This window comes from Phytophthora cinnamomi, assembly GCF_018691715.1.
Source record: "Phytophthora cinnamomi strain GKB4 chromosome Unknown Contig3, whole genome shotgun sequence".
In the NCBI taxonomy this organism is placed as follows: domain Eukaryota; phylum Oomycota; class Peronosporomycetes; order Peronosporales; family Peronosporaceae; genus Phytophthora; species Phytophthora cinnamomi.
The window spans coordinates 571,515-589,040 of NW_027150936.1; the positions used below are offsets into that span (position 1 = coordinate 571,515).

At 54.8% G+C, this 17,526-nt stretch overlaps 3 protein-coding genes across 3 annotated transcripts; 2 read left to right on the forward strand and 1 right to left on the reverse strand.

The window, feature by feature from the left end:
- Window positions 1-1,166: 1,166 nt before the first annotated feature.
- IUM83_09174 (Makorin-like protein) lies at window positions 1,167-2,536 on the reverse strand (the record flags this gene model as incomplete). The annotated part of the gene is made up of 4 exons (XM_067933597.1): window positions 1,167-1,675; window positions 1,750-2,303; window positions 2,401-2,436; window positions 2,514-2,536. The coding sequence occupies 4 exons, from the start codon at window positions 2,534-2,536 to the stop codon at window positions 1,167-1,169; spliced, it is 1,122 nt and encodes a 373-aa protein (XP_067799992.1).
- A 1,210-nt stretch (window positions 2,537-3,746) lies between these two features.
- Window positions 3,747-5,137, forward strand: IUM83_09175 (Phosphatidic acid phosphatase; the record flags this gene model as incomplete). The annotated part of the gene is made up of 4 exons (XM_067933598.1): window positions 3,747-4,149; window positions 4,227-4,579; window positions 4,639-4,926; window positions 4,994-5,137. 4 exons carry the CDS (start codon window positions 3,747-3,749, stop codon window positions 5,135-5,137), a joined length of 1,188 nt encoding a protein of 395 aa, XP_067799991.1.
- Window positions 5,138-5,753: 616 nt separating this feature from the next.
- IUM83_09176 (phosphatidic acid phosphatase) lies at window positions 5,754-6,104 on the forward strand (the record flags this gene model as incomplete). The annotated part of the gene is made up of 1 exon (XM_067933599.1): window positions 5,754-6,104. The coding sequence occupies one exon, from the start codon at window positions 5,754-5,756 to the stop codon at window positions 6,102-6,104; it is 351 nt and encodes a 116-aa protein (XP_067800027.1).
- Window positions 6,105-17,526: the final 11,422 nt, after the last annotated feature.

Genomic DNA, 17,526 nt, shown 5'->3' on the forward strand with positions numbered 1-17,526 from the left:
CAAACAGGAGAGAAACCGAGTGAGGCTTTGTCGGATAACCCGTTAGTTGAAGAGCTTTCATTGTCAAGTGCGGATGTGAACATTGAAGTTGCCGAGACCCCTGACAAATTGATCACCGCTGAGGAGGTAGCTACGGCTCTTGACGCGAAAGAAGCCGATGGGGATCAAATTATGGGTCAAGATAACACTAGCCCTGGCAAGGAAGCAGCAGATCGTATAATTGAAGACGTCGACCAAGCCTCCCCGTCAATAAAAGACCAAACGGAGACTACTGCTGAAGAGCTTGTCACTGTACTTATGTCAAAGGAAGAAGATGACGACCAAACCATGGATACTGCAAACAGAGTTATCGAGATCGAGGATTCAACGTTGGCGACGGTGGATAATGCTGCTGGGTCCCAGGAAGAGGTGATTGAAGTAGACAGCTCAGGCTCGATCGATGAAACTGAAAACAGCAACAACGTTATCGATCTCATGTCAGAAGCAACAAGTGATGCGCTAGCACCTTCGACGAGCGTTGAACCGCCTGGAAGCTGCACGTCTGAGAGTTTTGGACGAGGCCATTCTGACACCACCACGGAAGCCCTGCCCCGACGACAGTCTAGTACCGAAGTAGCAACTATCGCGCGAAGAAAACTAGCTGCATTTATGGAGCAAACCCATGTCGATGACCGTGCTGAAGTACGCAATCGGAACCCGGCATTGTGGCGCGAGTTCGTAGCGGCCAATCTTCCAGTAAAATCTGAATGGCCAGCATGTAAATGGTGTCTCGCGCCCAATGATGGTCACAACCAGCGCTTTAACTCTACCGTGATATGCGTGCAGTGTTTGGAAGAGGCTGTTCGCGTGTTGAAGGAGCGTAAGGGGACCCTGGAAGTGACTCAGGATGGCGTTTAAGAACTCAATAAATTCCATAATATCTCGTGCTTCAGAAACAGCATCTTGGCTAGGTTTTGTTAGCATTTTGGGTTTGATTTCGCTGACGAAAAGCGGTTGGTAATGGTGATGATCGCGCTCCACAATGAGAGCGGTCGTCGATCGTTCTGAATGATTCTCTTTTTACTCCCCATACCATCGCATTTCCTTTTCGCTTTCCGAATAGTATTCAGTGAATACAACTACCCAACCATAAACTTGGCCGCGCGAGCGTTGGGCGGCCTTGGTTCTTAATCTGAGTCGAATTCGTCATCCGAAAAACCGTAGTAGTCGTCGTCTGAGTCATCTGAGTCGTACAAGTCACCAACCAGATCAAAGTCGTCCCAGTCCGCAACTTCAAAGAAGCGGAAAAGGTGGCTGTATTGTTGCAGCAAGGACTGCAGTGCTGCATCACCACCTTGGCGACCATTTCGGCCACGTCGCGGCTTCATTGAGCGCTTGGGACGATCCAAGTGCTTCACGTCATGGCCTTCAGCGTCGCGATGTGCGTAAAAGCAGCGCGGTCCGAAGGGACAGCTACCAAAGAGACCGTTGAAGTACTTACACTCGCGCAGAGCCAAGTGACTTTTGTACGCCTCGACTACCTTGCGTTTCTCTTCACCTTTGCAGAAAATGAGCGATGGCACGATGAAGTCGCTGGGGACTCGACAAGCTGGGCAGGCGCGAATCACTTCCAGCTCCATATCTTTCGACTGACGCCACGAACGGAGGCAATCCAAGCAGAAGCAGTGATCACAGCCTATCCATTACACATCATGACTTGAGTCAGTCTCGACACATGACCTAGTACCCCCACTGCAGACAGAAACTCACCCAGCAACCCAAAATGTTTGCCAGACTGGACAATATCGTCGAAGCAGATACCACACGTGAAATCTTGCTGGTTGTCTTCGCGGCTCGTAGCCGCAGCACTAGCTGGAGCGTTGTTCGACGCCATATAACCGGCACCCGGGGACCTCGCAGCTCTCGAAGTAGTGTGAGCTGCGGTGGAGGTCCCCGGCAACATGGCAGGATTGTGGCGAAGCCGGCAGTGCTCTCCGTACTTGCAGTTGCCGCGCAGGAAGAACGGGCAGTCCACAAGCGCCGCCGCCGCCGACAACCCGTCGGCCTCGTCCGCCGCACACTCGCTCACCTGCGCCGGGAGCGTATGCGAGAAAGTGCAGCGACTGCCGTAGCGACACTTGCCCAACACGAAGAATCGGCACAGCGCAGTCGTTGGCACCACAGCGGCAATAGCCGAATTGGGGCGTGCAGCTTGCGGCACGCTGCGCTTCTCCTCGTACGCCTCCTCCTCCGTGTTGTGATCGTTCAGGCTCTGCGCCGCCAGTCGACGCTGCAGACTATCGAACACGCGCTCTCGCTCGGAACTGGAGTCGGACCGATAAAACAATAGGAAAATATCAATAATTTATAATTTGTCATTACGGAAGAAATAAAAAACGCAGGTGGGAGTTTCCAACGCACCTGGCGCCGCCAGCAGAGGCAGAACTGGAGTAGCGACTAGAGCAGGGAACACGGAGGCAGTTTGGTACGTGCAGAAGACGTGTAGATCGCGAATATCGCGGCGCTGGGCTCACCTGCGAGACGTGGAGCGCCGCATGACAACCGGAGCTCTTCGCTCGATCTTTCTTTTCAAGTCGGAGGTTTGGAATCAGATTGTACCAGGATACTGGTACGCAGGGTGTGACAGCCAATCACAATCGAATTTCAGAACTTTTACAGCCTCTAACTTTAGCATTTCTGTGCAGCTTCCACGCGAAACAAATGGCTATACGTTTCCATCCTGGAAGGGTAACGACAATATGGCCAGTCTTCAGCCAACTGCTCATTCTGCTGAGTCCTACCATTCCATTCCCCACAATTTGTAGGCGATTGCTGTGAAGACTTTTTGTGGAGTTCATGACTGCGGACAGCAATCGTCGAGAACGCGTCGAGGAGCAGGACTCAGCCAAGGTCTGTGTGCGGATTCGGCCTCTGAGTTCCAAGGAGAAGCAGGAACAGACCAAGAGCTGCATTCGGATCGCCGCCTCTGTACTGTACTTAAACCAGCTTATGGTTTAAGTATTAATAAAAGTTCTGAAATTCGTTCCGAACGAACTTGCGTTTTTATTGGCTAAACTCGCATGCGGACACAGAACGAGTTTCGAAACGAGTTTTCAAACTCGTTCCGGATTTGGACTCGTTATGTATGGGGTTAGCAGAACGGGTTTTGGTGTGGTCATATGCTAATTTTATCCACATCACTGCCGATGCATTGCGCTGCGAGAGAAGCCCCAGCGAGGCAAACTCACGCTGCCTCTTGCTGTAGGACTGCGCAGGTAGACAAAGTCAGCATTTGTCCCTGTGTGACGGATCTCACTTGTATGTGGCTTGCAGGACCACTTCGAGCCTCTCACCAGTGTGTGAACTGCTATTACATGCCCAGAACTTGTTCTGACCACGTTGGCGTTTGGGAACGAACTCCGAAACGCTCTGCTTCGACCATTCTACTAACCTTACCCCTACTTTGAATCTCAGTACGGTTTTACTTATTATAGACCAGGGCCTTATTGATAGGGCTAAACGTGCTCGCAGTGAACAGTGGCGAGGCACTTATCTTGTGTCTAACGGTGGAGTGTCGAAGCTCGCTCCTTACTTTCCTTTGACAATCGTACTGTACAGTACATGTATTACCAACCTGGAGACCAGAGAATCCATAAGCCGGAATGCAAGATAGCAGCTTGCGATCTGCCGCCAACCCGATGGCGTGTTTACTCTCGGCCGCTACACGTTGGAGCCGTTCATTCCCCAATTAGTCAGCGGCACAAAGCATGGCTGCGAACGGCGTCAAGATGTTGAGCGAGAAGGACGATGTCCAATCGGAGTACACCACGATGGTTCGGTCTCCGCCGCCGTCGCTGCCCGCAGTCATGCACTCGTCGACGAGTGGGGTACCGCACCACGGGAACCCAACTGACGACGGCGACGATACTCCCATCGACATCGCCGAAGCTGGTTCTATCCGGCCACCCCAGGGCGCGGTGCAACGCTTCGTCCGCCACTTCCGAGTGCTGGAGTTCGGGAGCGCCATCGTTCTTTACCTGCTAGCGATTGTGTTTGCGAAAATCAAAGTGCACGAACGCCCGATTCCTGGCATTAAAGTGCGTTTAAATGCTACTGCAGTTGCGTGGTCGCTTGACCCGTCCATCGACGAGATGAAGCTCAAGGAGGAAGGTATAGAATTCTGGAGATGTCAGATTGCGTAACAAGACACAAGTATCTAACTGTTGTTATGCACTGTGCGACCCCAGTGCCGATGTGGCTGCTGCTGACGTTGGGGATCTGCTTGCCAGTAGGAACCAACCTCGTGGTGAACTACGCGCTGCCGGCGTTTTGCCAAGTACGAGTGATCGCTCACGATACGCGGGACTTCCTGCTGAGCCTCTTCCAGTCCATGGCTCTCGCCACGTTCCTGACGCAGTTTACAAAGAACATCACTGGTCGCTTTCGTCCGAGCTTCTATGACATGTGCAAGTGGAACCACGATGTCGTTTGGGATGGAGTCACCAACTTGTGTACGGACGCTGCTGGCGAGAAGGAAGGCCGCAAGAGCTTTCCGTCGGGCCACGCTTCGTTCGCGTGGGCGACCATGCTCATTCTTACGGTAAGTTGCCCCTAGTGTAGGGGTGTCTATTGCAACAGCTAACGATGGCGTGCCAACAGCTTTACCTATTAGGACGATCGCGGTTGAACTGCGAGAACCGCAGCAACTCCACACTGCGCGGCGCCAAGAAGTCCCTGATGCTCTTCATGTGCTGCGCACCGGTCTTAATCGCTGCATGGGTCTCCATCACGCGCTGCATCGACAACTGGCACAATTACAGCGATATCTTGGCTGGCAGCGTCATTGGTGTGGCGTCTGCGCTTTTTGCTTTCAACTACAACTACGGGTCGATCTTTAGTTGGGATTCGGCGGGCTTGCCTCTGGAGGAGATCCACGAGCGTCGTACGGTAAGAGATCAGCAGGACGAATTCTAAGGAGGAGAATTGACAACTTTAATCTTCTGCATTTTCCTAGAAGAAGGCGAAGAAAGCGAGGATTGAGCACCTCGACCAGCAGCCGATGCGGCGCCGCAACTTTGACTCACGTCCGCCGCTGCTGAAGCACATGTCGAGCGATTGCATCGTCGATTTTAGCAGTCGCAGCCGCGACTCGGCTTAATTAAAATGGATCACTTCAGCATTAATCACGATTAATTTTGTGTTGTTGCATTGCCCCCGCATTGCAGGTCTCGGCGCGCAAGGCTGTGCTGTGCTGTAGCCCGCACAAGCGCAGCCATCGGCGATCATGGACCATGACGATGGCGGCCGGCTCAGTGGAGACGAGTCCATGCCCTGCGCCAGAGCAGTGCGCGCGTACGCTTTGCAGCAGCAGCAGCATGATCGTCTTGCCAAGATGGCGCATTACATGTACATGTTGTGCGACAGCGACAGTGATACAGGAGAAGACGCTGGTGACGCAAGACAGCCTTTTTCAAGGTGCCTATGGACATCGGCCAGCAAGTCCTTCGCGTGTGGGACTCAAGCGTTCGCAAAAACGGTGGGGCTCCGTTGCAGTCCCACGCGAACAGGATACCTTTGAGTTGTCCTCGAAAGACAGCACCAAGCGCGTGACAGAAAACGTTGTCTTGCATAGATTAATCGATTGAGAGGTGCAATCATTTCTATTCACGTGAGTCCGTTCCGACTTCTCTGGTAGCCGGTAGCGGGTCAGCTGCTTCTGATTCAAGTGCGCACGCTCGCAATGCTCACTTCCTTTTGAGCGCGGCGACGACGGCATGCCCTCAGCCACCAGCAACTTGGACCTCGAGCGTGGCTCGACCAGCGAATTCTTGCCGGTGATGACGCCCCCGCCCGCATGGAAGCCTCGCGATGAGGACGACGCGACCGTGGCACGCCCCAGGCGATGGCAGCGCATTCTGGGCGACTACCGAGTGGCCGAGTTCAGCTGCACATTGGCCATGTACCTGGTGGCCAAGGCGTTCACGTTGATGGCCGTGAACGACCGCCCCATTCCCAGGATCGAGATCCGCCTGAACTCCACGACTACGATCTATGCGCGGGATCCGACCGTGGACGAGAAGAAGCTGCACGAGCAAGGTACTGCACTGTATCCCCTCGTCACCTGAGCTCGACAGATTGAATGAGGTTACCCTGAGCCATTATAACCGCTGTTTGCNTTATCTGTTAAAGAAGTTTTGGATACTTCCTCACCTTGGTGTAAAGACACGCAATGGATACATTGAAGTGGACCACCACAATGAGTGGTCCACACCTACCAAAGATCTATTGGTGAAAGCAGCATCTTTCTACCAATCAAGTCATCACATATTAGCGGGGCTCTGACAGCCAGCCGCTGTCAGCCTTTCATAGATGATAAACAGTTTTAGCAGATTTAGGAGGGATATCAATTTACAAACAATACAGTTCTCATGTTACCTAATCTAAGTCACTTGGAATCCTTTCTTATTTAACTTATATTTGTGTATTCAAACATAATTAACCTAAGTAATTACTAAGTACTTACGCTTCCTCATACGTTGCGCAACGTGTAAGCTAAATAGGGAGTCAAGTTAGACCCACTACAAAGAAGTCGTCGATCGCTTTTACTTGTTCTCGCGGCAGTGACCACTGCCGCGTGACCTGTACTTCGTGCCCGGCACGAGATCAATCTCGTGCTGAATGCCCTTATCCTGCGGAAGCTCCGCGAAATCTCTTCAGGGTACGTCTTTGTACTCCTCAACAGTTCGTAATAGGGACTCGACTTCAGCGTGTCCCAACCTTATTCCTCGAAGCACTTTCGCTTCGTCTTCGCACTGATAGTGTCTTCACTGTCAGTGGTACTTCCCGTGAAGAGCTGTCTCATGTGGTGTCGAGAAATGCAGCGGAGACAGGGTGCGCAGAAAACTCGAGGCGCCGGCGTCGACTGGCAATTCACAACCCATCGCCAGTCATTGGACCAACCCCCCCCAATCGCTGATTGGCCTAAATAGGCCGGTGACGATGACTCGTCGACGGTCCCAAGTTAAGCGCGGGCGGTTGCAGCTCGCTAAGTACGGTGCGAACCTACTGGCAAGATCCGAAACTATGAGTCATCGGCGCCTGTCCCGAGTCGTCGGTGGCGTTTTAGCGGCCGTTTGAGTCGTCGGTAACGCCGCCACGTCGCAGAGAAAGCGCCGAAGAGTCGTAGGTTACAATTGACGGTCCAAAACGGACGCATTTATACTTGATATTTGTATTGATCGATTGGAAACTTAAGAGATAAGCCTTCGGGCAACAATAACAGAGCAGCTTTTCCTCCCAACCACGCAAGGGCGACACCGGTGCCTGCAGTGAACGACCTGCAGCTCAAGGTAAACCTGGTAGGTAGGATTATGACTGTCGGGGCACATCTACTAGTGTAGCGTGTGTTCATCCCTGGCAGGGCCAAGAGTTAGTGGCCAGTGTATTCGTAGCGACGAGTCGTCGCCAGGAACTGGAGGAGCGAGAGCGCACTCCATTTATTTCTTCCCGCCGGAGTATAGCTCCGGCACCCTCATATCACGCCGTAAAGGCAGGGACCCTTCCTTCTGAGGGCCTGCGAGATATATTTTGTGTGTGAGCGTGCTAGCCTTTGCTCGTGGCTAGTGACGCTGAGTCTTCCGTCGGTCGACTAGCGGAAGCTCGGTACACAGGGGAAACATCAACCCGGTGCACGGGAAAGTTCCTGGGCCTTCAGGTTCTAACCCTAGCAAGCCCATTGAGTCTTCGGTGACTCGGTGGGTGTTGTTGGTGGGGAAAGTGTGCCATATATAATTTAGCGCGTGTTCCTACACGACAACTGGTGCCGCGAGCCGGGATTGGTGTGACCTTCTGTGTTTCGTGCTACTGCAGGTCGATCGACTTTACGAGCAACCAAGAAGAAAAAAAAAGAAATAAAAGACGAAGAAAGAAGAAAATGGCGAAAGGATCACGTTCAGCGGTACCAGCAACTCCAATGAAGACTGGCGGAACGCGTGGCGACGACTCGACTGCGGCCCTGATCACGCCGCACCTCGACCCGATTGCTGAGCGAACCGTCAGCTTCGACGACTCGATGACTGGATCAGACGCCAAGGACGAAGGAATGGATGAAGACTACGACGATTGCCTGGAGGAGAAGGCGCCTGCGCCAGCGGTGATGACACCCGAGACTCCGGAAGATGCAGTGCTGTCTGCGGGACGCAGCGCGGGCGCGTTCGTTGTCGCGAAACCTCGCGGTTGAGCTTGACGATGACACGCGCTCCGTGACGCGCAACCTCGCGGATGAACTGGATGATGTGGATGGCCCAGGGCCAGCGTATGACGACTTGGAAGACTTTGAAGACGCCGCCGACGACTCAAGGTCACCGGTCCTGACGACGCAAGTGACCGAGCAAACCTCCAGCAACCGGCCGCCACTCAACTGTGACACGCCGGCGGCCAACAAGATTCTCGGTCGCCTCTACGAAGAGATGAGGAAGAGCGACTGGGGTGAGCTATTCAAGCCAACGATGACTCGCCGAGCGGTCTGGGCCAATTTGTGTCACGAGTTGGCTCGCCCAGTGAGTTCCGTGACAATCGAACAAGTGGTGAAGGAAACCGAGCGATTTCTGAAAGCATTGGGGCTTCGGTTTCTGGAGCACCCTTCGCCGTCGACCCTGGAGTGCTGGGTGCCGGCCGAAGCGGGCGCGCAGCTCTGGAAATGGAAGAAGCGACTCCGCACAGCCTTTGGCATGAACTCGTTCACTCTGGACGACTCGCGGAAGACTCGTGCGACCCGCGAAGTGGTCAACCCGGCTAGCGTACTGCTGCCGACGACTCAAAAGGACAAAGCACGAAACCCGAGCCAAACCCCACTGGGAGGGTGTTTAGCGCGTCTGGGGAGCGATCCCCGTACTTTCAAGACCCCACATGGTGACTCCACCACCTACGGGCAACTTGGACCGCGCTAGACGCACCACCGATGACTCAAAACCGTACAGAAGCACGCGAAGCAGTTCCGGACGGAGCAAGAGTCGTCGCTACCAGTCTACCGACGACTCGTCAGACGAAGAAGCAGTCTTCACCGGTGATGAAAGGGCGCAGACGAACGAATACCTGCATCAAATCTATGAAGTGACCGAATTCGAGTTGCTGAACGCAACCCCAAGGATCGACGTGGCAACACATCGATCACTGGGGCAGATCAAAGCATTCTCGGGCACCAGGAACAAGAGCGACAAGTCGATGCAATGGCTTCGCGCCTTTGTCTACGAGATGAAAGAGAAGCGAGCATCACCCAATGAATGGTGCATGCCTTTCGAGCTGAGTCTTCGGGACGGCGCTCTACATTGGTACCGACAACTGCCCAAGAGGACCAAGCGAACATGGAGCCTTCTAAGCGAAGCCTTCATCAAATACTATTGCTCCCAGTTCAGCCAGTCAGCGGAGACTCGCTACTACTCAGCCAAGCGCGAAGACAAGGAACATGTTTGCGACTACCTAAACCGGCTCAATGGCTATGCCAGGAACGCCGGAATCCGGTTTGAGAGCAACGGCCGCAAAGCACGCGACCACGTCAAGCGGTTCCTCGAGACCTGCGGCGACCGGGAACTCGAACGGCGTTTGTGCCATCTGTGTATCGCGGATATCCATGAGTTGGAGGAAATGACCCAAGCGATATTGAAGATTGACGAGCGCATTTCGTCCCGCCAGTCGTCGCTGTCTCACTCCAGAGCTCGTGATGCCTCTCGACAACGTGATGACAGGCGTCGCGACGACTCGCGCCGCCACGAACGCTCGGAAGACACTCACCGACGTGATGACCGCCGCCGCGACGACTCGCGAGATGCCTACAACCATCGTGACCGACGCGAACGAGGTTATGGGCGCCGTCTCTACGACTCACGCAACATGCCTCGGGTGAGACTAGCTGAAGCATCTGTCGCCGACATAATCGCCGAACTTCATGGACGGAGCATGCGGGACGCTCGGAGCGATCTGCAGCACCCGCGCCACCGATATAATGGCGTCAGCAACAGCGACGATGGAAGTGAACACGGCTCCGACGACTCACAGTGCTCTGGCGAAGACTGGGGTGACAGCTACTTGTCAGACGGCAGCGACGACTACCTCGCAGTAGCCAACGCCAAGGGGCGATGAGTCGCCGCTGAAGGTAGCTGCGCGTGGTCAGAAAACCGACAACTCAGGAGTGACCCAGCTGGCCGCAGCCAAGGCCGGGACAATCGGCTCCAGAGCCGTGGCTACCGCGACGAGAAATGTCGCCAGTACGGGCCGTGTGCAGCCTGCGGAGACTTACATCACTTAGCGCACTACTGTCGACACCGTTGCCAGCTGTGCATGTAGGGCCACGATGTTGACACATACGAGGTTTTCCAACAACTCACAAAATCGTCAAGTCCAAGGTGGACAAGAAATGCCTCACGCCCGAGCTCCAGGAGCTACTTTCGCGGATCATTTAAAGTAGGCAGCCCGCCAACTACGACTGGGTTGGTCCTAATCGGGCTGCCACAGGTAGCCTATCCTGCGATTGAAACGGAGTGTATCTACGCTTTCGTGGGCAAGAGAGAATGGACGAAAAACGAGCAAGGAAAGATGTGATAACGACGGTGCTTGAAGAGGAGAGAGACAGAAGCCTCGGTGAAGGTGTTAGGTGTTACAAGTGGAGAAGATGACGATGAAGTGATTGGAGATACTGCCGATGACTCGCTGATAAGTGCAGTGCACGGAGACATGCCCGGACGACTCGCTACTACAGTGCGATTATTACCCGGCGAGCGTATGGGATGGTGGTCGGTGCAGAAGTCGGACAAGAAAGCGTGTGATGAGACCCTGCTGAAGTGGGAGGCTGAACGCTATCAACAGTGGTTAGTCAAACCGCAACCGATAGTGGATCGACCGAGCTACCCCACGCCCATGGGTATCCTACGACGTCCAGAAGCGGTCGTTAAGGGGCAAGAAGGCGGAAATGTCGATGCTGACGACGGAAGTGACAACCCCGATGACTCGCCGGTGGAAGACGACTCGGAATCAGCAGTGCAAGAGCACTACCGGAACCTCCTTGCCACCGCCGACGACTCAGCGGAGGTGACCGACGCCGAAAAGATGTTGCCATATCTTCGGAAGCACTTGAGGAAGACTCGAGTACTAGTGAGTCGACGGCGCATGGTGGCGAGGAAGTACAGAAGGCAAACGGAGCGCCGGGACATGCCTCGATGACTCAAACGATACCTGCCCGTGCCCCGACGACTCATTGGCGGTACCCGAACAGACATTTATCGCGACGATGTGTGACAAGTCCAATGTTCCCGACTCTGTTTTATGTATACGGAAGCTCTCGCCACCATGCCGACGACTCACGCACAAGCTGAGGTGAAAAAGAAGCAGACCAGACCTCGCAGCAAGCCACCGAAGGCAAAGCCACCGTGGCCGACGACTCAAAACAACAAGTCGTCCGCCCGCTGGTTGATTTACTCATACAAAGGACAAGAACACCGCGTTCCAGAAGCTCTCATTGTACCAGGCAACCGCATCTGGCAGTACATGGAGCGGGGCAAATCACTGCCCACCAAGAGACAGGGGCATCCACACAACCATATGTCCCCAGCCGTGACCAAGTTCAAATGCGAGCTCAAGTCATCAGGTCACGACTGTCAATTGAAGCGGACGTGCAATTATAATATTCAACTAACGTCCCGAGCCGCTCCAAGCGTCGCCGAAGACTCGCGACTTGGATTTGATGTTGGGCGTGATGCAATTGATGACTCAAGCTCTCTTTCCCGAGTATGGGTGCCTAAAATCGTTTTGGACGACCGACCCTGGAGCCACTAGCAGTCAGCACCCGCAAATGGTTCTGGTTGTTGAAGCGGAATAGGTGCCGAAGACTCGTCGCCACCATGACCTGTACTTGGGGCAATGCAGCCCAAGCCACAGACGAAGATGACTACTGCAGTATTGCATGACTACATGGAGACCGAACGCGGCCAATTTGGATGGAAATCACAAAATCGATGGATTATTACAGACTACGACAGCCTGAAGACGACGCTGATGGCAGCGATTACTTTACAAGCTGCCCCGGGGTGCGCAGGCGGCTCCCGACGATTCGGATGCCGGAACCAACACGATGTTCACGGGTTCAACAAACACATCCGCGTAATCAGCAGGTGTCAATCAAGTGATCAGCATATGCTTCTGGATAACCAGCTGAGTGACCAGAGACAGTTCGAGCGGTCACTGGGTGTCACGTTGTTAGCGTCAGCTGGAGCTCGCGGCTCTGAGCCTTCAAGACGTGCAATCGGCTAGTAGGGCACGTGTACCCTCAGATTCACCAAGCAGCAGAAGGAACTGAAGCTGCTCCGGAGTCGGTGCGGTGTTAGGTGCCATGGCGCTGTAGCAGAAAACCGCACCGATGACTCAGCTGCCGAAGACTCAGCAGCCGATGACCCTGGCTGCGGCGTGACTTTGCGAGTCGTCCGGAGTGATCGCGGCAGCTTTAGTACGAGCTGCTGCACCGACAGCAGCGACTCTCGAAGACACACCTGCCTACTGTGGCATATTCCTGTGCTACCAGGTCAGAGATGGGTACATTCGTTGAGCCAAGGCAGGCAAAGCTCGCGAGACCTGTACGAGAGCGCTGGACACCACGAGCTTTGAAGCAGACACAAGGAGAACCACGACGCTCGCCAGACAATGGTTCGCATACTGGTGGGGGCAGTTGTGGTGTCGAGAAATGCAGCGGAGACAGGGTGCGCAGAAAACTCGAGGCGCCGGCGTCGACTGGCAATTCACAACCCATCGCCAGTCATTGGACCAACCCCCCCCCCAATCGCTGATTGGCCTAAATAGGCCGGTGACGATGACTCGTCGACGGTCCCAAGTCAAGCGCGGGCGGTTGCAGCTCGCTAAGTACGGTGCGAACCTACTGGCAAGATCCGAACCTATGAGTCATCGGCGCCTGTCCCGAGTCGTCGGTGGCGTTTTAGCGGCCGTTTGAGTCGTCGGTAACGCCGCCACGTCGCAGAGAAAGCGCCGAAGAGTCGTGAGTTACAATTGGCGGTCCAAAAACGGACGCGTTTATACTTGATATTTGTATTGATCGATTGGAAACTTAAGAGATAAGCCTTCGGGCAACAATAACAGAGCAGCTTTTCCTCCCAACCACGCAAGGGCGACACCGGTGCCTGCAGTGAACGACCTGCAGCTCAAGGTAAACCTGGTAGGTAGGATTATGACTGTCGGGGCACATCTACTAGTGTAGCGTGTGTTCATCCCTGGCAGGGCCAAGAGTTAGTGGCCAGTGTATTCGTAGCGACGAGTCGTCGCCAGGAACTGGAGGAGCGAGAGCGCACTCCATTTATTTCTTCCCGCCGGAGTATAGCTCCGGCACCCTCATATCACGCCGTAAAGGCAGGGACCCTTCCTTCTGAGGGCCTGCGAGATATATTTTGTGTGTGAGAGCGTGCTAGCCTTTGCTCGTGGCTAGTGACGCTGAGTCTTCCGTCGGTCGACTAGCGGAAGCTCGGTACACAGGGGAAACATCAACCCGGTGCACGGGAAAGTTCCTGGGCCTTCAGGTTCTAACCCTAGCAAGCCCATTGAGTCTTCGGTGACTCGGTGGGTGTTGTTGGTGGGGAAAGTGTGCCATATATAATTTAGCGCGTGTTCCTACACGACACTCAGCTCTTCGCTCTCGCTCTCCGTTCCTTCGCTGTTCGAAAGAACGCAGACTTGCTCGATGCGTCCATCGTGCAAGTCGCGCGTGAAGCACTTCCAGCTCATGGCTGGAAGCGAAGTCAACTCCGACGCCGTCGTCGGAGGATTAGCGAGTCCCATTTCACGATACTGGAATCCAGTATCGGTGCGCGTCAAGACGCTTAGCGTCTCGACATCCGGCGTCACCGCCGCAGTCTGCCAACAGACTGCTCTTGTTACGTCTCGGTTCCGGACCGAGACTTGCGCAACGTTTTCCGCTTGCGCCGTCTTCTTGTTGTGCGGAGCCCGGCTCCGCACAGTTGCTCTTCTGGTCCAGGCCCGGCCGTGGACAGTTGTTCGCCGGCGGACCCTGTCTGTGGGCACACGATATCGAGCCCGGCTTGATCGCATGGCGCTTCGTCGTGCAGCCGGGCTGCACGACAGCATGCAAATTGCGTCAGTGTGGTACGTTTGCAACCGTCCGCACTGTTTGCAGCGTCAACTCCCGGAGTTGACACGCCTTTGTCACCTCGACGACATTCATTGGCGGAGCCCTCATGACCGAGGGTGCGTCGGCTCCCGGAGCCGACGCGTCGTTGTCGACCTGACCGCTTCGGGTCAGGGACTGTCCCACTACACGTTTGAACGTGGGTGTTGGTTCCCGGAACCAACACATCTTTGTCTTCGACGTCGGCAGCATTGCCGACGTGGGTCTCACTGTGCGCGCCCTCGCGCACTCCTTAGGCTTTACTCCGGGACAGCAGCATAAAGCGCTGTCTCGACTGGTAAACCGCGTGCACCTGCTGGTGCGCGCGCTGCGGTAACAGGGCCATCGCTCTCTGTTCCGCTGTCGCGTCCGAAGCGCACGAGCGTGCGCTTCTTCCAGTCTATCACCGGATCAGGCCGTGCAAGCCATGGCATGCCCATTACTTCGTCGGATTTATCGTCCAGGTCCAGGACGATAAAGCGTTCGACAAACATTCGTTGTTTGTACGAGAAGCGCACGTTCACGACGCGCTTCTCGGTCTTTGATGGCACCTGTTGCCAGTCGTACCTCCAGAAGACTTCGAGGTACATTTACCTCCTCGAAGTCAAGTCTCGGCAGGCTTCGTAGTCGAACAAAGTTGTTCGACGCGCCTGAATCTACCACAGCTCGAAGAGAGTCACTCGCTCTCTTCGAGGCAAACCTAAGATGACTAGGTTCGGCCTGTCATCTTGTTTCTTCGCGGTGAGAGCTGGTCTCACTGGGGCTGCAGTCCTCAGTGTCGCGTGCCCGATGTCGGCACGCGCGACTGCATTACCAGTAGGGCGCCCCGCGCCTACTGGATGTTCACGTTTTTTGTTTGTTCGCGGCGATGCCCGGCATCTCCACGACGGCCACCTCCAGGGGGCATGGGAGCTGTACACTCCCGTGCAAAGTGACCGATCCTTCCGCAACGGAAGCATCGCACATTACTTCCGTGCTGTTGGTGACTAGCAGCCGTTGCATTCGAGAGGTCCATTGGTTCTGGACCTCCCGTGCTCACTACCGGGCGCGGTTGCGACCTCGGCACGTTCGCATGCAGTTTAGCCTGCCGCAGGCTAAACTCTTCTTGCATGGCAAGGGTGATTGCAGCTTCGAGAGTACTCGGGTACTCTCGGAAGAGATAGGTCTTCACGGGCCCATCCCTAAGTCCTTTCATGAACGTGACGACCTTGGTCGCCTCTTCAATCGGGTTAGTCACGATATTTGATACCAAGTATGGTGCGCGCTGCGCGTAAGCATGGACGTCATGCTTACCCTGCTGAAGGTCGAGGAACTCCGCCCTCGACCGGAACTCGTTTGCGGGGCTCAAACGCTAGTTTGAGCTCCTCTTCGAACACTTCGTACGTGCTGAAGCACGTAGGATCGGAGAGTCGGCGTCCATACGCCCAACTCCTTGCGCGTCCGCCAAGGCAGGACATGGCGAACGCGACCTTCGACAGCGGGTCGACGATGCGTCGAGCCGCTATGGCTGTGTCGAGCTCGACAAGCCATCGGAGGAGAGGCTCGCCCTCTCTTCCCACGTAATTGCTTACGCTTAATTTCACTGATTGAGCACGCGGTGTCGTCCCTGACGACGCCGTCACTGAGAAGCAGCGTCACGCTGCTCCTTCATGATGAATCCTAGAGCAACACCATGTTGCTCCGTCGGCGATAGCGTACGCAGCATCGTAGCTATCGCCGCTTCTCCAGTGACTGTTGACAGTCGTTGGAGGGCTTCCCACTCTGGGTCAGACAGGTGGGGGCAGTCTGCGCGTGCGACATGCGTTGCAGGCGTATTGGAGATCTCCATGGGCACCTCCGTGCTCATGGGGTTCTCAACTCCGCGTTCGTACACCGCGTACGAACGTCAAGCAGTCGGTCGTTGGACGGACTACAAAGTGCTACCAGGTGTAGTGGGTCTAACTTGACTCACTACTTTAGCTTACACGTTGCGCTACGTGTATGAGGAAGCGTAAGTACTTAGTAATTACTTAGGTTAATTATATTTGAGTACACAAGTATAATATAAATCAAATAAAGACTCCAAGTGACTTAGATTAGGTAACATGAGAACTGTATTGTTTGTAAATTGATCTTCCTCCTAAATCTGCTAAAACTGTTTATCATCTATGAAAGGGTTGACAGCGGCTGGCTGTCAGAGCCCGCCAATATGCACGTCTCTAAATGGTAGAAAGATGCTGCTTTCTACCAATAGGATCTTTGGGTAGGTGTGGACCACTCATTGTGGTGGCCCACTTCAATCTATCCGTTGGTGTGACTTACACCAATGTGAGGAAGTATCTAACACTTATAACAGATATTTTATCTGTTAAATTCACAAGTGGCTTGCAGCCACTTGTGCGTGTAACCGTTACATGACCCCAGCAATGCCGCTTCGCCAGGAGGCGCTCTACGTGATAGTGGAGGTTCCCCTGTTCATTGAGCAGCGCCGGCGGCGGGCGCGCTATCGCCGGACCGGCGACCAGTGAACGACGGAGAGGCTAGTAAGATCCACCATCGCTACGAGGAGCTCCGTGAGCACGTCGGTGACGTTGACTAGCGTCTAAGTTGATGCTTCGACGACGTCGCGGCGCTGGACCAGCGGGTGGATTGGATCTGGGTTCCCGACGAGGTATGGAACCACTTCCATGGTCTTGAGCAGGTTGCTCGTGACGAAGGGGACTGGATTCAGTTCCTTCGCTCCCGGGAGCATCAGCAAGCTGAGCGGGTTGCAGCGCTGGAGCGCCAGGTGGTCGAGCTCCGCGGTCACGTCGACCTTCTCGTCCGAATGTAAGGCGGGCCTCCGGCGACTCCTGTGCCGGTGGCACTCCCGTCGTCGACACTTCCGACCGTGTCGACGTCCTGGTTGGCCTAGACGCTTGCGACTGCATCCTCGACCTCGTCGACCTCGGCGCCTGTGACTGCGCCCTTGACCTCATCGACCGCAACGCCTGCGCGCCTCCATCCGCGCCTGTGCCGGATCACGGTACGGCTCGAGCAAGCCCACGTAGAAGACGGGATGCGTCCGCATCTTCTTCGGAAGATTGAGCGTATACGCTAGGCCTCTCTTGGCCACGACCTTGAAAGGTCCGATGAAGCGCAGGCGCAACTTCGTCTTGAAGACGGCTGACACTGCATGTGTAGGTAGGTTCTTTGCATTTAGCAACACCAGGTCCCTGGCCTCATAACTGTCAACACTGCCTTTGCCTATGGCACCCGACTTTTCCTTTTGCTTGTCTTGGATTTCAGCCGTTGCGTCACGCACGTGTCGTAAGACACTTAGACGCGTTGACAGAAAATCGTCAAGCTGTTTACGAACAGTGGCCGGGCTGACTTCAGCAAGTCGATCGGCT